The sequence below is a fragment of the Sardina pilchardus genome, chromosome 13, assembly GCF_963854185.1.
Source record: "Sardina pilchardus chromosome 13, fSarPil1.1, whole genome shotgun sequence".
Classification (NCBI taxonomy): domain Eukaryota; kingdom Metazoa; phylum Chordata; class Actinopteri; order Clupeiformes; family Clupeidae; genus Sardina; species Sardina pilchardus.
Window position 1 is genome coordinate 31115855 of NC_085006.1, and position 26766 is coordinate 31142620.

At 44.7% G+C, this 26766-nt stretch overlaps 1 protein-coding gene across 1 annotated transcript; it reads right to left on the bottom strand.

Moving 5' to 3' along the window:
• Positions 1–26095, bottom strand: LOC134100250 (putative glycerol kinase 5). Its single transcript, XM_062553357.1, has 16 exons — positions 25716–26095; positions 25484–25577; positions 17071–17146; positions 16637–16730; positions 15032–15163; positions 14222–14297; positions 14044–14105; positions 13289–13362; positions 11251–11311; positions 10814–10940; positions 10021–10125; positions 8871–8965; positions 7995–8098; positions 6037–6096; positions 5601–5734; positions 1–855 (listed from the first exon to the last, which is right to left on the bottom strand). Exons 1-16 carry the CDS (start codon positions 25836–25838, stop codon positions 707–709), a joined length of 1566 nt encoding a protein of 521 aa, XP_062409341.1. The 5' UTR covers positions 25839–26095; the 3' UTR covers positions 1–706.
• Positions 26096–26766: the final 671 nt, after the last annotated feature.

Here is a 26766-nt window from a genome sequence, read left to right on the forward strand (position 1 = left end):
TCTATGCAGCTCACTGAACACACACACACACACACATACACACACCAGCCCCCTCAGTGAGGCGTCCGGCGGGGGGGATTGGAGCTTCCACTCAGGGAGGTGGGGGAAAGTTCACTTGGCCTGATGGATGAACGGACACTGGGTCACACACACACACACACACACACACACACACACACACATATCTAACGAAGGCACTGTATCTGTTACTGAGGGACTTTGACATGAGGTAATCTTGTTAGCAGATGAGGCCATTGAAGGGCCCTCAAAGTGAAGGGCTTTCAAGCTCCAACCATTCCACTTGATTGTTCCCTTCAAGTCTATTACTACTAACAGTCGCAGTAGCAAGTGGACCACAAAACTGATTTCTCTTGGTCAAATAATACTGTTGAGGAGCTCCAGTGTGAACACACATAATTAAGGATCTTCTATTCTCTGTGACACTGTTTAACAGTTAAAAAGTACTAAAACTATGTACATCCTGAGTTCCAGTTAGAGAGTGTGCAAGACTTTCTGCAAGGCAGGAAAGAGTTCACACACACACACACTTGTGTGTTGTGTGTGTGACAATAAAGGACACCACTTCATCTTGATAGAGTATGCTGCTACGCAAACTGAACCGAGATGCCGTCGTCCACCTCAGGCAGGCTGTGGTCAGGCAGTGAGGACTGTGACTGTGGGTTGGCTCAGGAGGACAGCGCCCCCCTCAGGCCTGGCTGTACCAGTGCATGGAGCGGCGCAGTGCCCTCTCCCAGCTGCGCAGGTTGGTGGCGTGGTGGCGCGACGGGCTGCTGGGCACGAAGACACGCTCCGTGGTCCTCAGCTGCTTCAGCTCCTCCTGGCTCTTCCACAAACCTGCCACACACACACGCGCACGCACACACAAACACGCACATACGCACTCACGCGCACACACACACGCACGCACGCACAAACACACACACACGCACTTAGCAGGTGCGTGGATCCAAAGCCACTTATAAAAGAGTACAACATTCAAGCTATACTGCATCAGTCAATACTATTACTAGAGGATAGGGGTGTAGTCATTACAAGCAGTCAATGTGTGGTAGGAGGGGAAAGAGGAGAAGGAGGAGGTAGAGGAGGGAAGAGAGAGAAGAGAGAGAAGGAGGTAGAGGAAAGAGAGAAGGAGGAGGTAGAGGAGAGAAGAGGGGGAAATGTTAGGAGAGGAGGGGAGAGGGGGAAGTGTGTACTAGATGTGTTAGGTTGTTAGAAGTGTTAGCAGAGGAGGAATCCTTGGAAGAGTAAGACCGTGAGGAAGAGTATGAGGAAGATTGTCACCGGGCCTCCAACACATGCTCACACACAGGCCCTGCTGTCAGACACACAACTGCGGACATGTCTGAACTGTCACTCACATGGAGTTAGTCCACTTCAGAGCACTGCGCCCATCAGAGGAACTTGTGACTTCCATGAGAGGAAGGGAGAGTACAGGGAAATAGCGAGCAAATAAGTGGACACGCACCCACACACACGCACGCACGCACGCACGCACGCACGCACGCACGCACGCACGCACGCACGCACGCACGCACGCACGCACGCACGCACGGCCTGTTGATCTGACAACACCATCAGTAGATTGGAAGCCTGGAGATCCAGAGCCAAATCTAGAAAGGATTAGGGTCTGGCTAGGACTAATGAAAATGGCCCAACTTGAGGGGCAGCACCGAGCCTGCATTCCACTGCACGCAATTGGATCACACTTCGACCAATGTTTACGGACTGATTCTGAACTTCGACGCAATTGGATGGCATTACGACCAACGTTTACGGACTGATTCCGGATTTTAATGTTGCAGCGTTGTCATCATCTGTTTAGCTTGCCTCTGGCCTGCCTATCTCAGATACACCGATGTGATTGGTGCAGCTCGGCTCTGGCCCGCCTATATCAGATACTCTGATGTGATTGGTGCAGCTCGGCTCCAAGGGCATGGGTAATAATGAGCATCATTACTGACTGGCAGCGTGATTCACTGAGAAAATTCAAATTCTCTCGCGAGATCTCTGGATTTCCAGGGTACTAGATTGGGGAATTGTCACTGCGGTTCGTAAAACAGAGAGAAAAAGAAGAAACAGAAAGTGAGGTGAACAAGGTGACTGAAGAGTATATTTCCATTCAAAGTCAAACCCACAATGACTATCATTTGGTTATGGTTATGGTATTTTGCTTTTGTTCAAACATGGACACTTTTTTTGCACTGCATATATTCAATGCATATTTAATTCATATTACTCCAAACCACCTTCTGCAAACCAACTGTAAACTACTGTCTAGACTGCACTATATTTCTTATCCTGCACCACCCGTCTTTCTGCTTTTTTTGTGGATAAACACAAACTGCATTTCGTTGTCTTTGCACTTGTTCTCTGCACTATGACAATAAAGTTGAATCTAATCTAATATGTTGGTAATACTATATTCAGGAGAATAGCAATAATAAACAACAATATCAATTCAATCAATAGCTTAATGACAATAACTACATACTTCAATATACAAACTGTAACGCATACGAAATGCTTAGTAATGTTAGCATGTTGAACAGATACTGTATGCCTTTAGACCCCTCTTGAAAGACCCAAAACTATCACAGGAACAGAGCACTGGGCAACTCATTCCACCAGAGAGGATCCACTGAGGAATAGGAGTCTTTAATTTGACCTACTGTAGCGTTGAAGACTGGTGGTGGACACAACATTAAAAACAGAAAGTGAATGTGACTAAATAGAACATGGTGAAGAGTATATTTACATCAAAGTCAAAGCCACAATGATACTGTGAGATTGCGTGTGACGCATGAGGGTGTGTGTGTGTGACCTGCTCTGTAACATGTTCCCAGAGAGGCGGCATCACATGCTACTTACTTATATTCAGCTGGCTGACACTTTTACCCAAAGACACGAACACATGTCAGTTAGTACACCTGTCTCCCCAGGGAAACTCAAGGTCAAGGGCACAATGGTGGCAGCCCTGAGCTGAAGCCACATCTTTACAAGCTACTACGTGCTAGCCCAGCTCCTTAGCCACTATATGCTCCCACCACCCTACAGGCTACTACGTGCTAGCCCAGCTCCTTAGCCACTATATGCTACCACCACCCTACAGGCTACTACGTGCTAGCCCAGCTCCTTGGCCACTATGCTACCACCACCCTACAGGCTACTACGTGCTAGCCCAGCTCCTTGGCCACTATGCTACAACCACTCTACAGGCTACTACGTGCTAGCCCAGCTCCTTGGCCACTATGCTACCACCACCCTACAGGCTACTACGTGCTAGCCCAGCTCCTTAGCCATTATGCTACCACCACCCTACAGGCTACTACGTGCTAGCCCAGCTCCTTAGCCACTATGCTACCATTACCTTACAGGCTACTACATACAGTACTACCTGAGCTCCATAGCCCCTACGCTACCACCACGCTACAGGCTACTACATGCTAGCCCAGGTCCTTAGCCACTACACTACCACCAGGCTTAAACTATGTATGAGAAACCGGCCTTTTATCTGAGAACCTACTGATCTAGTTTATGATTACACACGTATATCCCTCCATGCACTGGGATATTTGCTTAGATAGAGTGTGTGTTAAATGTAACAATAGCCCCACTGTACATATTGATGAGAAGAAATTGCTTTCCTTAAACATTGCGTGTTGCCCTCAGCTGTGGTTAGGACGAGCAATTTGCTGACGACTGATTTGGCTGTCCTGTGTAATGTGCATCTGGAGAGCAATACAGAATCTTCAATAAAAATCGATATGTCCCCTGGGGTCTGAGAATCATCTCAGAGCACCACTGTTGACCTGAACCGTTTGCACAACCCTGCAGCAGTGGACGACAGTGAGTCAGTGATTCGAGGACAGGCTGATTTGACCCACTACCGCCTCCTATTAGCAAAATCAAATCAGTCACGCCGACCTCCTTAGAGAAGTGAATGAAATGAAACTCTGAAAACATTCCCCTAACTATGGTTAAAAACGCTCTCCTAACGCTCCCCTAACTATGGATAAAAACGCTCCCCTAAATATGGTTAAAACGCTCTCCTAACGCTCCCCTAACTATGGTTAAAAACGCTCCCCAAACGCTCCCCTAACTATGGTTAAAACGCTCTCCTAACGCTCCCCTAACTATGGTTAAAAACGCTCCCCTAACTATGGTTAAAAACGCTCTCCTAACGCTCCCCTAACTATGGTTAAAAACACTCCCCTAACTATGGTTAAAAACGCTCCCCAAACTATGGTTAAAACGCTCCCCAAACGCTCCCCAAACGCTCCCCTAACTATGGGTAAAAACGCTCCCCTAACGCTCCCCTAACTATGGTTAAAACGCTTCCCTAACGCTCCCCTAACTATGGTTAAAAACGTTCCCCTAACGCTCCCCTAACTAACTATGGTTAAAAACACTGCAGCCACTTGCACCAGGCACGCATGCATGTCTGCATGGAGCCCTGCTAGCTAGAGAGGAGGTAATCTGCACGGCAGCATGTTGATCACGGTGCCCAACAGATGGCGGCCCCTATGATTCATCTCTGTAGCAGATGAGAGGAAACACAAGTAAACATGGCAGAAAAAAAAACACACACACACACACACACACACACGCACTGACACACACACACACACACACACACACACGCTAAATGGATCAGACTCAGACTCGGCAGATACACGCAGACTTCAGCCACATGAGCTTCCTGCTTTGCAGAAAGTCAGAATACAACACATGCATGAAAGATATACAGTACAGACAGCAGTTCTGTGCAGACAGTGCTCTCGGTTAATAACTTGCAATAAAGCACATACTGTAGGCCTGCCAGGACACCCACTCCACCCTCTGTGCAGAGCCCCGGGGACATCAGGGGTGGAGGGTGGAGAGGGGTGGAGGCGTAGAGGGGTGGAGGGTGGAGAGGGGAAGGTTGCAGAAGCAGCAGCGGAGACCGAGGGCCTGAAACAGCAGCCTCCGCAGCTCAACAGCAAGCTGTGCACTCATCCAGCTGTGTGTGTGTGTGTGTGTTTGTGTGTGTGTGTGTGTGTGTGTGTGTGTGTGTGTGAGTGAGTGACTTACAAACCCAACTATGTAAACACTGACTCAATTAGGTCAGCTCCACCCAGCCGCCGAGCTACGGAAATCTCCCGCCCGCTACAGCCTCAGAACCGGACAGTCACCAGATCACTGTGGACTAGGATAGTTCTGGACGTAGAAGAACTAGGAGAGATCTGGACACAGAAGAACTAGGATAGTTCTGGACGTCGAAGAACTAGGAGAGATCTGGACACAGAAGAACTAGGATAGTTCTGGACGTAGAAGAACTAGGAGAGATCTGGACACAGAAGAACTAGGATAGTTCTGGACGTAGAAGAACTAGGAGAGATCTGGACACAGAAGAACTAGGATAGTTCTGGACGTAGAAGAACTAGGAGAGATCTGGACACAGAAGAACTAGGATAGTTCTGGACATAGAAGAACTAGTTTTGGACATAGAAGAACTAGATCTGGATTCTGGACGCAGAAGAACTAGGCTCCGTAGGAACAGGAGAGGAGCACAGGATGTGGGGGGCGGAGGAGGGTCTCACCTGAGCCAAGGCCGGCCACAAACGCAGCCCCGAGGCTGGACATGTCAAAGTGATTGGGCCGATCGATCTTCCTGCCCAGCAGGTCAGCCGTCAACTGCATGATGAAGTTGTTGGAGCAGACACCTCCATCTGCCCTGCAGGCATTCACACACACACACACACACGTGTACATATAAACACACACACACACACACACACACACACACACACACACACACACACACACACACACACACACACACACACACACACACACACACACACACACACACACACACACACACACACACACACACACACACACACACACACACACACACACACACACACACACACACACACACACACACACACACACACACAGTATTATGATACAATATAAACAGTCCAAAAAGCCCCTGATAAAATAAGCACAGCTCAGAGTGTAGCAATGTACCTGATATTTGTTATGGGTATCCTGGTTTCACGCATCATAATGTCATAAAGCTGTTTGTTCCTGGAATAAATGTCAACAGTTCTTAATCACTTAAAGCATCAAAACAACCACCACACAGCTCATATGTGTGTGTGTATGTGTGTGTGTGTGTGAGTTAGACCAGAGCCATAGAAAGAGAGAGTTGCGACACTCTTTGATGTTACCGCCACGATCAAAAGTTCCAAAAAAACCTGTGCTGAATGGCTGAATCGCAGGAGGGTGGGATGTACTTCTGATGCTGGAAGGTGTAATCAATTAACTCATTGACTACTGACCAAGAGATTGGCTGTAAACAGTTCCAAAAGCCCCATAACGAGGAAATAGCCTGGAAAAAGCGCTGCCGTTTTTTCCTATGGAGGTCTATGGGAGTGTCGCCACTCTGTTTTATCTACTGCCAGACCATAGGACAGGGCTGAACATAGTAGTCTGCCTACCAGTGTTGTGCATGAACGAGTTCAAAAGAACGTGTTCATTGAACACGTTCATTTTTCTGTGAACGCTGAACTGAACGCAACACATTTGTAAATAATGAATTTGAACGTGAATTCGCTCAGATTATGGGAAATGAACGACGAACGTCACTGTTGATGTCCAATTAAACGTTATGGAATTTATTTTGTCCTGAGAAGTCGAGTGACACTATCTGCTGGCAATTTAGAAACAGGCTGTCGTTGTCACACTCACTGCCCACGGGCGCCACTCCTAAACTACAGCTTTGCACTACCTTACATTAGGCCTACCCATGATCACGTTACGCATGATGCATTGTACACAGAACCGCTGCTATATGAATGCAATCGCGGAAAGATTCTGCACTCGTCAGTGATGATAGAGGGATGCATAACGTGTTCAAAGAGTCCTACAGTATGTCACTGAACAGTTCGCTGCAGGTAATGCAGCAAGGCAGCCTCCTCCATACTCCCGGTGTAAAAACTACACTCTTCTGCTGTCAGGCATGCACAGCTGACACATTTATTATTAATTATTAATAAATGCGCGGCCGCGCATTTATTAGGCGTCGGTATCTGCCACAGATCTAAAAGAAATGTATCTGCCCAGCGAAATAAAGCCCAATTTACGGACATTCTCAATTAGATGAGAACAACAGGTGGCTGTAGCCTATATTCGGTAGAAACAGATTTTCATTCAAATGAACTGAATTTGAACTAGTTCAAAATTGAAAATGGTGAACTATGAACGTGAACAGTTCACTTTGCACGTGTGTGAACTGAACTTTGAACTAGTTACTGAAGAGTGTGAACGTGCACAACACTGCTGCCTACACAGCTCATATGTGTGTGTGTGTGTGTGTGTGTGTAAGAGTTAGACCATAGGACAAAGCTGAACATAGTAGTCTGCCTACACAGCTCATATATGTGTGTGTGTGTGTGTGTGTGTGTGTGTGTGTGTGTGTGTGTGTGAGCTAGACACCATTCACACCAAGAATGATAACGATATCTAAAACCATAACGCTAAAAGCGCGTATACCGGTATGTGAGTAAGAGTTAGAACATAGGAGAGGGTTGAACATAATAGTGTGAGACTACACAGCTCATATGTGTAAGAGTTAGAGCAGAGGGGAGTTCTACGTGTGTAATGTGTGCAATGTATGTAAGAGTCAGTCCATAGGAGGGGGGCTGCTCGTATATGTGTATGTGTTAGTCCATAGGAGAAGGGCTGCTCGTATGCCTGTAAGAGGGCTACATGTCTAATGCATATAGGAGTTTGTCCATAGGAGAGGGCTACATGTCTAATGCATATAGGAGTCTGTCCATAGGAGGAGGGCTACATGCCTAATGCATATAGGAGTCTGTCCATAGGAGGAGGGCTACATGCCTAATGCATATAGGAGTCTGTCCATAGGAGGAGGGCTACATGTCTAATGCATATAGGAGTCTGTCCATAGGAGGAGGGCTCACCTGTAGGCCACGGACTCCAGGATGGCCCTCAGCAGGTGGGACTTGGTGGTGGAGGGTTTCAGGCCCATGAATGCAGCGCATGCCCTCGGGTCGTTCAGAGGTGCCTGCAGCACATGTTGAACATGCTCAGCATAGACGTATACATGTCTATACGTATATATATATAGATCTATCTACGGGGGACACCCTATCTGAGCCGCCAGCCGCCACACTCACGTCTCCTCTGCTCTGCGCCCACAATAACAGGCCACTCACACACACTACATACACACATACTGTACTACACACATGCACACACACACATACTACACACATGCTGAAGCCAGATCAGGGCTCCGCTCGCTCACATTACAACGGGGTCAAATTACGTTCACACACTGTAGCAGGGCCGGATGCTTTGGAGAGAAAAATCCACAGCCACAAAACTGTAATCCATTTCCTCCTGTTATGCTGTAAAGCGGACCACAGGAGCGTACAGTAATCCCAGCCCTCTGGTCAACAATCTGGCCTCGCATTTAGAAACGCAGGAAATGGATTTACAAAAGGTGTTGGCACAGACGGTTCGATGGCTCAACAGAAGAAATGGATTACATTTACTGCGGTGATGTTTTAGGGAACAGATTACGCGTGGTTATGGTCGGTCAATCCTCTCTAGACTACTACAGTATGTCCACCTTCAGACCTCGTTCAATTAAAAGAAAATCACATATCAATAACACTACTGTAACTACTGTAACTACTAAGAAGACATATCAGACAGGTTTGTGCAGGACAATCATGAGTAAATAACATGAGAGCTATCTGAATCCTTCTGGTGAATGCTACTGTGGAAATTACTTGTTTACCTGAATCCTAGCGGTGAATGCTACTATTTACCTGTAGGCCACTGAAGGAAGGCACAAAGCACACGCCGTCAGAGTTGTCCAGAGCGGTCACCATGTCTGCCGTCTCCGTCACCTCAGAGAAGAGCTCTGAAACACACACACACACACACACACACACACACACACACACGCAAGTGTCTTTTACCTCTACACAGTAACTCACATGCATTGATTGCTTCAGTTCATCACATACAAAAGCACAACACAATTCACTTCAGTGAAGTGCATTGCCAGATCTCTTGGATGTAAACGCATGCTTCCCTCCTGATGAACCAGAACACACAATTACATTAATACAATGCGCGGATGGGATAAATGCAGACACCAAATTCCTCATATACGCAAGTAAACTTGGCCGAACAGGGATTTCCATTATGGTGTACATTTACATATGATTCTGCTTCCTGCTCCCTCCACAGGGCAGGTGTGTGTGTGTGTGGAGTGTGTGGAATGTGTGGTATGTGTGTGACATAATTGTATAAACTCGAGGAAGAAGCTACACCTCAGTATTTGCATTTGGGCTTTCCCCTATCTACGTTCATCAATACTTCCTGGGAAACGTGGGAAAACTTGCTGTGCAAGGGCTAGCCGGCTAAGCTAACACATATGGCTAGAGAGATTAGTCAGCATTGTGCGCATCACAGAGATCATCTCTTCATATGGCTAGAGAGATTAGTCAGCATTGTGCGCATCACAGGGATCATCTCTTCTTTTCAAGTCTTCATTTCATTCAGGAAAGATAAAACTGTTCAGAGTATTTAGCTTTTTTTATCCTGATTCAAAATCAGAAAACAAACATTACAGACAAAAAAACCCTAGCTGTGAGCACTTTAGTTCTGTCTACATCTGGCACTGGACAAAGCATCACTCAAAGTAACGTGGTAACACCAGTAACAACAGCATCTTAATTGTCTCTGCTCTAGTCAATTGAGCCAAGCTAATCTACAAGGAGCATTAGTTTACACAATGGTAAGAGTTACTCTTCTCTTCTCAATATCCAAAAGTGCCTCTATAGCAGCACTCCGTCTTGGCCATCTGGGGAATAAAGAATGCAATAGGACTCATAATAAGGTATAGTCCCTAAACTTCTTTACCTCTAAAACCTTGGATTGTTTACACGTGTTTCCATGGCAACACCTTACCCAGTTCTTGTGCCCACTTGATGGCAGTGCCCGTGTCCGCAGCGTTGCCCTCTGCCAGGTACGTCACCTCGGACCCGATCTTCCAGCCAACGATGGGGTACAGGCCTGAGGGGGGCCCGACAGGATTTAAACAGGCGTTTATTTAAACAGGCGTTTACGGAGGGCTACCGTCCTGAGGGGGGCCCGACAGGATTTAAACAGGCGATTAAGGAGGACTACCGTCCTGAGGAGGACCCGACAGTATTTAAACAGGCGTTTATTTAAACAGGAGGGGTACCGGTTTAAGGAGGACTACCGTCCTGAGGTAAACATCATTAGCCAGTAGTCATGTTTACATAAACAGCTTTTTTGTCACAAAAATGTGTGCCGCCTGTTCACATGGAGTACGTTCTATTCTGATCAGGTGCTTTACAATCTTTGATCGGAATAGCTGTCGTTGCCTACTTTTCATTGGAAATATAAAGTAGGCAATCCGAATGACTGTATACATGGGTGTTCATTCAGCCTAGGAACGGACTACACCACCTTTTCCATTCCGATTAAAAATCTGAGCCGATCAGGCATTTTCATTCCGATTGAGGTGTTTATATGACAATATTTACTCCGATTGAGCTGTAATTCTGTTAGTAATAATCGGAATAGAAGTGTCCATGTAAACATGGCTATCGTCAGGGCAGGACAAGCTTAGAGAACTCGTGGTTTATAGGATTTGGTGCAGGGCCCCCCAAAACTTTACTGCTCCTTTGATCATAAATATGACGGCGAAATACCATACTGTAGTTCACGACCTCACCTGTGAATGAGGTGTGGGGCTCGTTTCCTGTGTTGATGTCCATGAATGTCCCTGTTCCCATGGTGATCTTCACATCTCCCTTGTTGAAGCAGCATTCTCCAAACATGGCCGCCTGCTGGTCTGCCATCTGCAGGACATAGATGGTATTGCAGATCACTCAAATGGAACACAACCCGGGCTTCATTACAGTGGCGGGAGATTACGTAACTTGTGCTTACGTCATAGAATGCAGCTTTATTGGGGTGAGCAGGACATTATAAATATTTTAGTGATAAATGTTATGGTAAGAGAAGCTGTTAAAATAGTTCTAGAATACAGATTCAATTAAAACACTGCTTGTCAATTCAAGTGGAGTCACATGACAGGGATTGATTCAGACCCCATTCTAAATAATATGAACCAGTATTTCAATCCAGTCAACTTCACTTGAAACTCACCAGTGACATGATGGGAACAGGCACGCCAAAGATGCTCTCGTCTGTACAGCCAAAGAAATAGCTGCCAGGAGACGAGGGAGAGAGAGGAATTTAGAGGACAGATAGTGGAATCCGCCGCTAACAAGCCGCAGCCTACAGACATGTGACTGAAGTGTTCCGGCCACTTAGCGTCTGCTACTACAATTAGCTTCCACTGTAATCACTGGACATGAAACGTACATAAATGTCATGTGTATATACAGTATGTGAATAAATGTATATAAATGTAATACACATAAATGTAATGTACAGCTGTTCTACTCCTCAACTCACCCTGTGTTCCCTATGGCAGGGTGTAATGTAATGTAATGTATATAAATGTATACAAATGTATGCAAATGTATACAAATGTAATGTGCTCACCCTGTGTTCTCTACGGCAGGGTGTACTATAATGTATATAAATTTATATACATGTATGTATATGTAATGTGCTCACCCTGTGTTCTCTACTGCAGGGTGTACTGTAATGTATATATATGTATGTATATGTAATGTGCTCACCCTGTGTTCTCTACTGCAGGGTGTAATGTAATGTATATAAATGTATGTATGTAACGTGCTCACCCTGTGTTCTCTACTGCAGGGTGTAATGTAATGTATATAAATGTATATAAATGTATGTTATATGTAATTTGCTCACCCTGTGTTCTCTATTGCAGGGTGTACTGTAATGTATATAAATGTATATGTAATGTGCTCACCCTGTGTTCTCTACTGCAGGGTGTCCTGTAATGTATATAAATGTATGTATATGTTATGAGCTCACCCTGTGTTCTCTATTGCAGGGTGTACTGTAATGTATATAAATGTATATGTAATGTGCTCACCCTGTGTTCTCTACTGCAGGGTGTACTGTAATGTATATAAATGTATATGCAATGTGCTCACCCTGTGTTCTCTACTGCAGGGTGTACTGTGATGTATATAACTGTATGTATATGTAATGTGCTCGCCCTGTGTTCTCTACTGCAGGGTGTACTGTGATGTATATAACTGTATGTATATGTAATGTGCTCACCCTGTGTTCTCTACTGCAGGGTGTACTGTGATGTATATAACTGTATGTATATGTAATGTGCTCGCCCTGTGTTCTCTACTGCAGGGTGTACTGTGATGTATATAACTGTATGTATATGTAATGTGCTCACCCTGTGTTCTCTACTGCAGGGTGTACTGTGATGTATATAAATGTATGTATATTTATCTCCCTCAACAATGGAATTCTCTTCTCTGATTGGCTGATGGGGTGGCCATTAACTTCGTATAACCTGCTACCTTTGAAGTAGTTCCCCTATCACACTTGAAGATTAATTCGCTAAACTCGTTGCGAAGTTTAAATGAACTGTCACGTCGCATCCAAGCTGAAATACAGACGTGCAGAACCATAGTAACATTGTAGCATACGACGGAGGTGGATTGTAGCTAGTTGGATGCCATGTAGGCTACAAAAGTAGCGATCTTTCAAAGTTAAAGTTAATCAGAATCCTGGGATATGCCCGCTTGACAACCGGAGAGATAGAACTAACGACTGGCTTTTGGCCGTAGCAACCAGCCATTTAGAACTAACAACTGGCTTTTGGCCATAGCAACCATCCATTTAGAACTAGTAACGGCAGTTTTGTCCTGCAAGTAGAAAGTTGATATGTGGCGGAAAGTAGTCCCACAGTCAAGACAGTTTTAGCAATGTTAACGGACGCAACGGTGGAATAAAACTATGTTCTAACTATACAGGTTATGAATACAAACGGGAGATAAGCGGGATAACGGCCTTCGAGGTCGACCGGTTCGATGGAAATAATGGCACGGCGGAGGTAACTAGCCATTATTTCCATCGAACCGGTCACCTCGTCGGCCGTTATCCCTTACGTAATGTGCTCACCCTGTGTTCTCTACTGCAGGGTGTACTGTAATGTATATAAATGTATGTATGTAACGTGCTCACCCTGTGTTCTCTACTGCAGGGTGTACTGTGATGTATATAAATGTAATGTGCTCACCCTGTGTTCTCTACTGCAGGGAAGATGCTCAGAGGAAGGGAGACCAGGGAGCACAGGAGTCCACTCCAGCACATCTGAGGACGGACACACACACACACACACACACACACACACACACACACACACACACACACACACACACACACACACACACACACACACACACACACACACACACACACACACACACACACACACACACACACACACACACACACACACACACACACACACACACACACACACACACACACACACACACACACACACACACCATCCCCGCTCATTTCCAAACGGACACAATTAGGATGCCTAAGTTCAATACAATGGTGCGATGGTCTACCTGATGTGTGTCACTGGTGCAATGGTCTACCTGATATGTGTGATTGGTGCAATGGTCTACCTGATGTGTGTGTGATTGGTGCAATGGTCTACCTGATGTGTGTGTGATTGGTGCAATGGTCTACCTGATATGTGTGTGATTGGTGCAATGGTCTACCTGATGTGTGTGTGATTGGTGCAATGGTCTACCTGATGTGTGTGTGATTGGTGCAATGGTCTACCTGATGTGTGTGTGATTGGTGCAATGGTCTACCTGATGTGTGTGTGATTGGTGCAATGGTCTACCTGATGTGTGTGTGATTGGTGCAATGGTCTACCTGATGTGTGTGTGATTGGTGCAATGGTCTACCTGATGTGTGTGTGATTGGTGCAATGGTCTACCTGATATGTGTGTGATTGGTGCAATGGTCTACCTGATATGTGTCGAACACTCCGGTTGCACTGGCGTTGGAGTAGTCGGTGAGGTATGCTGATCCTGCAGCACATGAAAAGAGAAAAGACAACTGGATTACTGAGTACAGGAGACTACATGCGCTGTTCAGCTGTACTGGGGGGAACTGCTGCATTGTGGGAGTTGTATTTTTTATTTACCCTTTGTAAGTCTATACAGCAGCCAGGTATCAATGGTCCCGAAACAGCAGGTTCCTTTTCTTACAGCCTCCTGCACCTAAAACAATAAAACGTTCAAAAACGACCAACAGTTCCTCTTGATTCGCCGCATTTTCACAACGGTTTCTCTTCATGTTTATAAACAAAAGAAGAGTGAGAACTCGACCAGAGCTACGCTGAGCGCATCATTGCACTTGACCTCTCGTCTAAAGCAATCCACACGTAGGCACCGACATCAGACACGCTCTGTCAACTGCCCACACACACCAGCACCAGCTATCTGTCTGTCTGTCTATTTGTCTGTCGGTCTGTCATGAGCAGAAGCCTTTAGAGCAGTGGTTCTCAAACTGTGGTACGGGTACTACTGGTGGTTCTCAAACTGTGGTACGGGTACTACTGGTGGTTCTCAAACTGTGGTACGGGTACTACTGGTGGTACGAGGGCTCTTTGTTGTGGTACTTTGAGTTACTTATGAATAATCACTTCAAATACATATACTGTATGCATATGTATATATACATATACTTTAAAATAGTTTGTATCTTTCTTGAAAAAAAACGAACCAACAAAAAAGCAGTAGGCTACGTACAGTCCAATGTAAAATATATTGAAAATGGCCTACAATGTGTGCTACTGTATTTCAAAGCTGGTCATAATGGTGGTACTTAGAGAGCCAATTGTTCTCTGAGGTAACTGAGGTACTCATTGTGAAAAGTTTGGGAACCACTGCTTTAGAGTGACATGAAGCAGATAGCCACCAATCTCCCGGTGTGGTCCGAGCAGCACGGTTACCTCGGGGCAGTTGAGCAGCACCCAGGCCAGACGGAAGGTCACGTGTTGGGGGGAGAACACCATGATGCTGGCCGCCTGGAACGCCTTCTGCCGTGTGACCAGGTGCAGCAGTGAGGACACACCATGGACCACCTGCAGCCAAAAAAAAAAAAAAAAAAAAAAATTATCTTTCATCTTTCATTATGTTGATTTGTGGCGAGCTCTTTATCCAAGTGTTTTCAATTTATTTTCCACACGGCCACATGCCACTACGTGTGGGCTTTTGGAGCGCATGGCGAAAAATCCATCACTGAAAAATTAAAAAGTGCCCGCACACTGATGCTCTTCCTCCCGTAGTGAATTTATTGCACAATGTTTCGACCAATGTTGGTCTTCGCGGGTACTCTTTCATTTTTCACAGGTCTATTTTCACCCTGCACCTGTCCTGCACCAAGCTGGATGTGTGCGTGTGCACTCTCTGCAACTTTGACAAATCTATCACTGGCTTGGGTACAAGACTTGAGTCACGCTTGGCTCCACACTGCGCTGGATGTAGGATAGAGCCCATAGTACACACAGGTGTTACACCATACTTAGCAGTGTGTACACACACACACACAATAAGTAACAGTGTAGATAGTACACACACACCCTCTTTATAGCATACTTAACAGTGTAGATGGTTAACACACACACACACACACACACACACACACACACACACACACACACAATACTGTAAGTAGCAGTGTAGGTAGTACACACACACACCATCTTTATACCATACTTCGCAGTGTAGATGGTACATACACACTTTACACCATAATTGGCAGTGTAGTTACAACGTAACAAGAGAGCACTGGAATATAAACTGTATCGGCAGTCAGTGGGGATTTCAGTCAAAAAGGAAGTCCCTTAATGCATGCAATTAGCTATGTGTACAGCCCTTCTAGATCAGCAGAGGAATGCACATATCACATTCAAAAGAGCATAGAGCCGGTCTGAGCTATGACACACACACACACACACACACACACACACACACACACACACACACACACACACACACACACACACACACGAAAGGAAAAAACATTCACATCTTGCTTTAGCCTCCTTTTAACACCCTAAAATGAGTTTAATCATTTACTGCTCAGGTGACCTTAACTTGTTTTGAATCAGCTGTGGACAGGTCAGGGCCACATTGGGTCAGAAAAAACATGAAAAAAAAGATTCAGCGGTAAAGAAGCAAACTCTGAGCAGGAAGATAAAGCAACGTGTGGATTGTGTTAAGGCGGGGATCACACTAGCCAGCGGCAGGTTTCCTATTGTTCTCTATGGTTCGGCAGCGGAACAGTGACAACGCTGGCGTAACGCTAGCATTGAGCAAACTGAGAGTTGAACTTGGTTCTACTTTGAAGCGCAACGCTCGGCTCATCACAATCAGTTTTAGAATGTTTAGGTATTTTGACCAATCAGATTCGTCTAAGAACGTAGCAACATAGACTGAACTTAGGAACGAGATAGAATATTTTGGATTTATTATTATGGTCTGAGCGTTGCGTTACGCTTGCCGCTGGCTAATGTGATCCCCGCCTAAATGGTTTACAACTCCCCACTGCAGACCTTCATGGTGAAAGAGGCGTTCCACGCGGTCGTAAGCTCGGCTCCTCGCAGGTCCTGCCAGCTGATGAAGTTATGAAAGGGCACTCCTGTGTTCCTGCAGACCAGCACAAGCACAGGAATTACATCCTCATGTTTGCATGCGCACACACACACACACACACACACACTCACTCTCACACTCACACTCACACTCACACTCACACTCACACTCACACTCACACTCACACTCACACTCACACTCACACTCACACTCACACTCACACTCACACTCACACTCACACTCACACACACTCACACTCACACTCACAACACACACACACACACACACACACACACACACACACATACAGTAATTGCATCTTGGTGCATCATGTACAGTACACATTCCTCTATGTGATTGAATGAAGTAGTCAGTAATTAGCATGCCCACTCACTTGTCCCAGGTGGTGAAGGTCCCCCTCTGAGTGGAGATGCCGAGGGATTGGATCTGACTCATGTGCAGGCCTGCATCTAAACAGTAGATTGGAGACGCAGATGTTAGTGCAGGAATGCCTCAAGCCTTAAAGTCCCTGTATAATCCCAAAATTGGTCATTTGTTTGGAAACACCTGGTTTTGGTTAGAAAAATACTCCTGAAAACACGTGTAAAGACCGTAAACTGTGTGGTCCTGACAGGACATCATCATTTTCTGCGTTCCATTTTGTTGGGCGGTCCAATGAGGGCGCATTGATGTTGCAGTTTGCAGTCGATTACGGTGAAAATCCTGATCACGATTATTTTGTTACCTCCGCCAGAAAGTTATGTTTTCATCGGGGTTTGTTTGTTGGTTGGTTTGTTTGTTTGTTTGTTTGTTTGTTTGTCAGTCTGTCTGTTTGTTAGCAAGGTAACTCAAAAAGTAATGGATGGATTTCAGGGAACCATTTTCAGGGAAGGTCTGAAATGACCCAAGGAAGAAACTAATAAATTGTGAGTGATCAGTATCATCGTCTAGATGCAGGAGGCGATTATGTGTATGTGTTAGCTTGGCAGAGGTTTGCGCTCTCTGAGTGCTTTTCTAGTTCACTGAAATCTTGATTATTAAATGTGATAACTCAGTGATTTTGGAACTAACACCCATAGCAGCTACTGTATTAAAAATTGACATGTTTAAAAAATTCAAATTGAACTTTAAATATAATCCAACAGGAAAAAGACATGTGGACAGATAATGCACACGACAACTCAAGACAAAAGGAGAGCATTGTTATGACACTGAATGTAGCAAAAATAATCATTTTATTTTGATTATGTTATTTTCATAATTGTTGGAAGTCATAATCACGATTCATTGATTCATTCGATTAATTGCACAGCCCTACAGGGACCCTGTGCTGCTTTGCCAATGACCTCTGACCTCTTCTCATTTGTCTTTTTGTCTGCGCCTCAAACCGCCTACTTGCACTCTTCAAATAGCTTAAGTATAGAGCAGATATTGAGACAATTCTAGCCATGGAAATGTGGGCACCACGCAAGTAAGCACTCAGCGCACACTAGCAGTGTACTGACAGAAGTATGCGGTTTGGGACACAGCGCGCACTGTACTGACAGAAGTATGCGGTTTGGGACACAGCGCACACTAGCAGTGTACTGACAGAAGTATGCGGTTTGGGACACAGCGCACACTAGCACTTTACTGACAGAAGTATACGGTTTGGGACACAGTGCACACTAGCACTGTACTGACAGGTATGCGGTTTGGGACACAGCGCACACTAGCACTGTGCTGACAGAAGTATGCGGTTTGGGACACAGCGCACACTAGCAGTGTACTGACAGAAGTATGCGGTTTGGGACACAGCGCACACTAGCACTGTACTGACAGAATTATACGGTTTGGGACACAGCGCACACTAGCAGTGTACTGACAGAGGTATGCGGTTTGGGACAAAGCACACACTAGCAGTGTACTGACAGAGGTATGTGGTTTGGGACACAGCTCGTCTCTATCCCCCCTCCCTTCCTTCCTTCCTTCCTTCCTCCAGTCCTAGCCCCTCCTCCTAATTAATGTTGTGAAGGAACGATAGGAGGATGGCGTAAATAAAAGAGAGCGATATGGGAGATAATGGCTGTGTCTGAACCATAAGCACACACGCTGGGCAGTGTGCATTTTCCGGAAGTTACGTCAGAATAGACTGTCCGAAAGTCAAGCGCTCTCACTAGATGGGTACTTCGTTTGGCGTGATTTCCAAGCGTGCATCGATGCATCTTTTTTGGCCTCAGATATCCCATAATCCATTGCGCAGCGCAGGTCAAGCAAATCATCAAGCAACACACCCCCCTCCCCGAGTCAGGTGACACCAACTAGTTGCTGCTGTCCAAATGTAGGGACGCATACTGAGGAGCACGCTAACTGAGACGCTACTGGAAAGAACGGTACTATCCAGCGTGGGCCCTTGACTTTTGGACACGGCCAAGATGTCCTGCTCACTCACGCATGACTTTTAAGAGACATCAATTACTGAGGATGCGGCGCATGACCTCTTAGGCTAGGATAAACAGACAAGCAAACTGCAGAGAACATGAGCTTATACCAAAGCCCAACAATGTCATATGAACATGGACTCTTTCCACTTATCGACCCCGATGGGGAATACAAATGAAATAAATAAATAAGTAGAGTTGCAAATCTTCAGTTCAGGAGTCTAATTGCTGAAGGGTAGAAGCTGTTGAAGCGCGCCCTGTGTGGCAATTAAAGTTTCTATTCTATTCTATTCTGTTAAATAAAACAGAAACCAAAGGTTGGCAGAGGTGAGAGGGAACTTTTTACCATGGCAGCTTGGATCAATAATCACACAATTCTGAAAACACTTCCACGTACGACACTCTTGTGTTTCCTTGTGTACCGGTCCTTCCACCTCCCTCCTCCCTCCTCGGTCTTGCCTCCTCATGTTTCAAATAGATGTCCTCGATGACGTCAGTAAATGATTTCCGGGGCACGAGCTAGAGGACCGAGGACCAAGGAGGGATCCTGTATGCAAGAGGTTTGAGAACCTCTTTCATCACGGTTTTCTCGCTTTTTGCTCGCTGTTTTCTCTACATAACACCCCAGACAGCTTCAGGGTAGTATATGTGTCACGATACTCTTCGCTCGGTTAGTCTCCCGTTTCCTCATTCCCTGTTCCTACGACAACGGTCTACTCGCTTTCTGCTTCTTTTCGCTAGCTCTGCCATGACGGATGTCTGAGGAACTCCATGGCTACCTTGTTCTAGCCGGTGCCTGGCGTGTAAGTGTGTAGTGCCGTAAAGCAGTCTGTTACTGTACATCGCAAGACCGCAAGACTTTCTGACTCTGAGGCGGGTGGCTCGCCACACCAAAGTTGCAAGGCTGGGTTTGTTCCGCTAAACAGACGCTAGGCGGAAGCAAAATGGCCACCAGAAAAAAGGCATACAACCATTCGAATAACTCTGAAGCGGTTAAATTAAGGTAAATTAAAGCTTAATTAGGTTAATTTACCCCTTATCAGTTTTGTTATAAATAAAGTGCACCGCACTCATGTTAGCGCCTAGGTGTGGAGTCCTTTAATATAAAGGTGACCAGATGTCCGAGACCATAACTGGGGACATAATCCCAAAAATATAGAAAAAACGGGGACATTTTCAGTTTGACTATCAATCTGAAATCTGATTGAAATTACATACAAGTTTTACCTTCAAAAAATGGGGACACAGATAGTTTTTTTCTGTATTTTCCCGGGGACAGGCAACCAAATATGGGGAATGTCCCCTGAAACCGGGGACATCTGGTCACTCTACTTTAGTAGTTCATTGAACAGGTGGACAACCTCCAAAACTTTACAGTCCCATGGATTCTGTGTGCGCTCAACACAAATATTAGCTGTAAGTTACTATTTAGCTGATTTACTGCCTAAATAAACTGGTCGGCATTCAGCTGACCTGCCCACAGTTTAGCTGAATATAACCAAATACTCCTCATGTTGAAGCATAATTCAATAATAACATACATGTGGTCAATATTTCTATTCATTATTTTTTACTGACTGATTAATGATACCATTTTCTGTGATGTGACAAACTCAAATCACCATTTATTTTAGATTTACAGGGACACTAAGATAAGAATAAATTAAAAGTGATGTAAGAGTTTATCCAAAAATGATTAAACCCAGAGGCTATCAATGCTTAACCTTCTCAGATGTAATCAAAATACCTTCAGTTCCCAAAGTTGTGCTTTGGTGGCTTGAATGGAGGGCATTGATACATATACAGTTAAGCCCAAAATTATTAGCCCCCCTGAAATTTTGGAACATTACCCTAAAATTCTCCTTAAATTTTTCATCCCTGATCAAATTATAAAAATCAAACATTCGCCAGTGTTATTATGTAGAATCTGGTGCATTTTGGAGTGTTAAAGGAGTCCTAGAATTCAAAACCACATTCACCTTGTTCCTGTTGAATTTAGGCTGCGAGCAGTGTCCAAAGGACAACACCAAAGACTTTACCGCGTCCCCCGCCTGCTTTCGTATGCAAATTTGGAAATAGAAACAGCCGTGTTGAAATGCTCCAATCTGAACAGGGCTCAGATAACACGTAATAGGCGCCCATCCCCCTTTAGATACACCCCCTCTCATTTGCATACCTTCGATTAATAATTCTTGTTAAACTGCTCTTACGATGCTAGTATCTAGATATAGAGCTCCACAGTCCCGCCCACAGCCTTGTCCGGAAGAAAAAATCTAATACAATTTCTCCATTGACAATTGGAGAATAAGCCATAACATCGTAACCGTCCATGGTAGACTTAAAACCAGCTACGATGTGACTAAGCGATTATACCTGCTCATATAGATGTCAAAAGTTAATGGGGGCATCAACCTTGTTTTGAGAAAACAATGCTTTATTCACGATTTAACGAGAGAGTACTACACTACCCGACACCCTAACGTGTAAAACTGGTGAAAGCAGAGCCTTTGATTGGTAGAGATCGCCGTTGCCATTAGCCTGGAAAACCAGCGCCAACTGCTGGACGGCAAAATGTTTTGCCTGCATTTGGGTCTGGCCTCGGTCCATTGAACATTTTGAAAACACTGCCCTGAATCTGGCAGATGGCAACTAAACCAATCACAACGCCGAGATGTGTTTTGAACCAACGCGGGCGGGGCAGAGGGCTCTGGGGCGGGGTTTTGAGGGAGCGTTGGCCTATAGGCACAGACACGGTTTGAAAGACAACGGGTTGTGCTCACCAACAATGTTCCGTTGTATCCATTGATCGAGGCCAGACTAAATTAGACATCCAATCCATTTAGGCTGGTTTATCAGGCTACGTTGCCATGGCAATCCCAAACAAACTGTACTCAACTTTTCCCGCGCCTATCGTCCAGCTATGTCTCGCTGGAACTTCAAAACTTAAAATGGCTGCAGGGCTGTCAGGACCGATGTGTGGTCTTCCGAAAAAGAACGGTTTTCTCATCTTGAAGGTTGAATTTACTCAATGGAAACGGTAGGAAGTAATCATCTTCTTTTCTCAGATTAATATGGAACCGTATTAAACTATCGTTAGGCTGCAAATGTTGGAAATGTGTGTACGTTTGCAAAGCATCATGGGATTTGAGTTCTCTATCTCGGAATTTAAGATATGTACACAGTCTTGTACCTTTCGCTTTTTTTACATTTTCTGTTCATTTTTTCACTCGAAATTATAAGTTATATGCTTATGAGTCACATTGTAGCTGGTTAGCCTAAGGCATGGTCTAAAACTCTTTATATCCGAATTTTTCCAGAAGTCAATGGGAGAAATGAATGAGAAATTTACTTCCGGACAAGCACCTCTCTCGGAGGAGGGGCGGGACTGTGGAGCTCTATGTGGTCTATGGCAGAGACGTTGTAATGCTAGCGTTATTACAGCTAACTTTGGAGAGTTACTATAGCCTACTAAGAAATGTACTGATAAAACTTACCAATCTAACACATTCATTCTGTTGGGGAATCTGCTGCACTTCATCTTCGTCAGAACCTTCTTCTGACTCGGTTTATACATGTACGGCTGTATTCCTTATTTAAATCCATTGTTGATAGCTTTATCAAAGACTTTGGCTTTATTTACCAGCAGTAAACGTAGTTTCACCAGAGAATGTCTAATAAGGGGAGAACTGCCACTGTCGTTATACTTCCGGTTTTGAAATGGTTGCAGTTCCACGCTGGTTCCATTAGAGGCGCTACATTTGGAGTGCAGAATGCATGGCGGTCTATGGAGCAATACCCCTCAAAATCCGCTTTTCTCAAAATATAATTTTTTGTCAATGAATTTGAATGTTGTTTTCGAAAGGGGATGCAAAGAAATTACGTATTGCGTGGTGTTTGATTTTTTAGAGTCACTTGTTTGCTTTAAAACGTCTTTTAAAATGTAAATGACGTCATACACTCAAGCTTCATTAGCAGAATGCTAGCGTGGTATGGGCAACAACAACTCAACCTGTAAGAAATCGGAAGGACATAAGTACTCGTTCATTCAACTTTTGACCTATAACCTATGTTGAACTTGCAAAAACTACAATCAAATCTGAGATCTCTCAACGACAATTGGGTGAAAGAGCCAACTTTAGCCGTCTAGCTCCGTAGGCTCCCATTCATTCTGCACTCAGGCGACCGCCCCCAGTGGAATTTTGGTGGAACTGCAACCAAAAGTCGTTACAATGGGACTTAATAGCGAGTGGCAAGGCTCTCCGTAGACGGGCTCTGGTTTCACTTTGCTCTAGCTTCAGACCGGTGGATTGAGCCAATCAACTTTCAGGACATATCGGCCAATAGACCAATCAGCGCGCATCTCATTTGAATATTCATGAACTTGCTGAGTGGGCGGGAAAAACAAACTGTTTCAATGCAAGGCTTATTTATGACCTTGTATTAGGCGATCTAGCAGTGCTCCTGGGGTGTTTTCAGCCCCACAAATTTACATATGACATTATTTAGGCTCAAAGATCAATTTGTAATGGTCAAAAAATGCGTTCTATGACTCCTTTAATATATTATTAGGAATGCTTAATCTCAAATTGTGTGAAAAGTGGAGTGGTCAAAATTAATAGCCCCCATGTGATTTTTTTTGCTTTTAAACGCACACGACCAACCTGTCACCTTTCAAGCCACACCTTTGCAGTTAGTTAATGTCCAGACAACACCTGAACACCCAACCAGCATTGATTGTTTACCTAAAGACTTCAAGGAACAGGCCTACAGGCACTTGAACACCTGTCTGAGAGGGGACTGCCTTTACAGGCATACTGAAGATAAAGGAAATCTGTCTGGACCTCAGAAAGAACATCATTGAGGCCTACAGTATAATATGGAGAAAGGCTATACTGTAATTTCTAGATGCTTCACAGTCTGTAGAACAGCCGTGCAAGGCATCATTACAAAGTACAAAGAGTTCCAAGTTTGTGCATAACAAACCTAAGTGTGGATGAAAATGCTAAATATCTCAATCTAGAGAGAAAAATCATCAGGGATGTTAGCAAGCAACCCTGCACATCCGCCAAAATGATAGTTGCTGACCTTGAGACCTCTGGGGTTAAAGTCTTGAGGAAGACAGTAGCGAGGGATTTTTATTGTGGAGGCCTCCAAGGTTATCGGCTGAGAAAAACCCCTTACTCCAAAAGGGGCGCTTCAAAGTCAGACTGAACTTTGGCCATGCACATTTAAAAGCTAAAAATGAGTTTTGGAAAACTGTCCTTTGGTCTGATTACATTAAACTGGAGCTGTTTGGGCACATGGATGTTGCCTATGTTTGGCGAAAAAAGGGAAGGCCTACAACCATAAAAATACAGTTCCCACAGTGAAGCATGGTGGTAAGAGCATCATGTAATGGGGCTGTTTTGCTGTCTCAGGCACAGGGAGCCTTGTTTGGGTGCATGGGATCATGAAAAAGAAAGATTATGTTGACCTTTTGAGGGATAACATCAAGACGCCTGCTCTTAGTCTAGGCTTAGGTCACCACCAGGTCCTTCAGCATGATAATAACCCAAAGCATAGTGAAGAGTGGTCTAAAACGCCCTAAAGGATACCAAAATCAAGGTGCTGGAATAGCCTACACAGAGACCAGACCTCAACCCCATTGAGAATCTGTGGCACGTGCTTAAAGCAAGAGTCCATACAAGAAAACCATGCAGTTTGAACGAGCTGGAGCTAAAGAGTGCTTAAGAGATATGCGCCAACCTAGTAAAAGACTATTCAAAGAAGTTGTTGTCAGTTGAAGCAAAGAAAGGCTACACTATTGACTATTAATGGTCTGGGGGCTAATAATTTTGAACATGTCAATTTTTGCTTTTCTTGTCACAAATCAGAGCATGAGTAAACAATGATCATCAAACTTTGTGGGCATACTGTCTTTGCGCTTCTGTAATCATATAAACTAGGCACATTTTTGGAAATGGTCATTTTCATGTAGGCCTATAAACAAAGGATTATGTCTGAATTCATAAGGGGGGCTAATAATTTTGGGCTTAACTGTAGGATACATAGGCCTATAATATTCATTAGCATGATACAGTGTTGATACACTACAGTCAGACATGGTTACGTCAATCAAGCACCCTTTCAGATCATTATTTTGACTGTGCCTCAAATCAAATCATGAAGCTGAATTGTTCTGGAGGAGCCATAATATAGCTTGATGACGAATCTCTGTTAGTGGGCTACCGAATGTGGGGAAGGGGGTCAGTGCAAGCAGAGGTCACATGACGTTGCGGGGGAAGTTTACTTTGTGCCAAAGTGCCACTCATAATCTATACGTCTGACAACTTACAACGCGCGCGCACACACAAACACAAACACACACACACACACACACACACTCACCTTGAACAGCACCCTTCACTACTGCTACGAAACTCTGCCACAGGTCCTCTGGATCCATCTCGACCCAACCAGGTTTGGGATATAAGGGAGACACCTGAGAATATTAAATTAAGCCGCCATAAAATGTTATGCGAGTTGCGTCCGTCTTCATAAGCACATGACACGTCAGCCTATATTGTCAACGCTCTTATTCATGAACATTTCTTAAAATCGGTGGATTACTTGATGTTACCTTTCTGGAAGATGATCCTCTAACATTAGCCTCTTTGTCATACACGTGACATTTAATTCCCGTTGTCCCCACATCAACAGCCACAATGTAGCTTTTCTTACAGAATCCATTGCGAGTAGCCATCACAACACAAACTCGAGATAGCTTGGGCTCAAGCTAGTATGCCACCGCTGTACCCACTCGAAGCAAAATCTTACACAGGCTTTCCTTGAAATTGTCTACCATGCCCTGTCGTGGACAATACACAATCTGATCTTTTGCTCGTGACAGAAGTTACAGCTGGTGGTAGTTCTGCTACGCGTCGCCCATAACACCACCATCGGGTATCCAATTAGTAGTGTTCTTCTGTCAAAGTAGCAAACCTTGCTAACACTTTCAGCTCCGAGTCCGTTCCCTGAAAAGCATGTTTTGTTGTGGACCAATTTACTCTCGCCCACTTTATGAACACGCCTAGAAAACAACCAATGCCCGCCCCCGTGAAGGGGCGCGAAATAAGACCCTGTCCCCCTCAACAACAAAAAGCAAAAAAACAACCCTTTGTACACTCGGTTGTTTTGCTTTATCAAGCATCTTATCCTATGGATTGGCTGATTCTAGCTTATTGTTCAATGAAGATGTGTATTCAAAATTGCTTAATGCTCGTTCGCTCGCCTTAATAAGGTCAAGAGGAGTAAAAAGACAAAAACTGATGTGTAATCGGGCTGTTGACAAGCTACATGAGCCAATAATTTATTGTAGGTTAGGCTAGTCTATGCAGCCTACTTTGCCAATAAGTTAGCTCTACTGAAAATGTATGACAAATTGAATATTGTGACTATGTGCACTGATGCATCAACTGTTTTGCCAGCTCAAAGGCTCACTGATGTCTGTTATGTAAACTTTGGGTAAGTCAGGGACTGTTCTATCTTTTACGGTCTATGGAAAACGGTTACATTGGATCAAAATTGACATAGGCTAAACACAAAACACTTCCACAGAAAAGTCAACAGCTAGTTTGAGTTGCTTCAGCCAAAAGCCAGGAACAGGCAGTGTTTAATATCACCATGAAGCA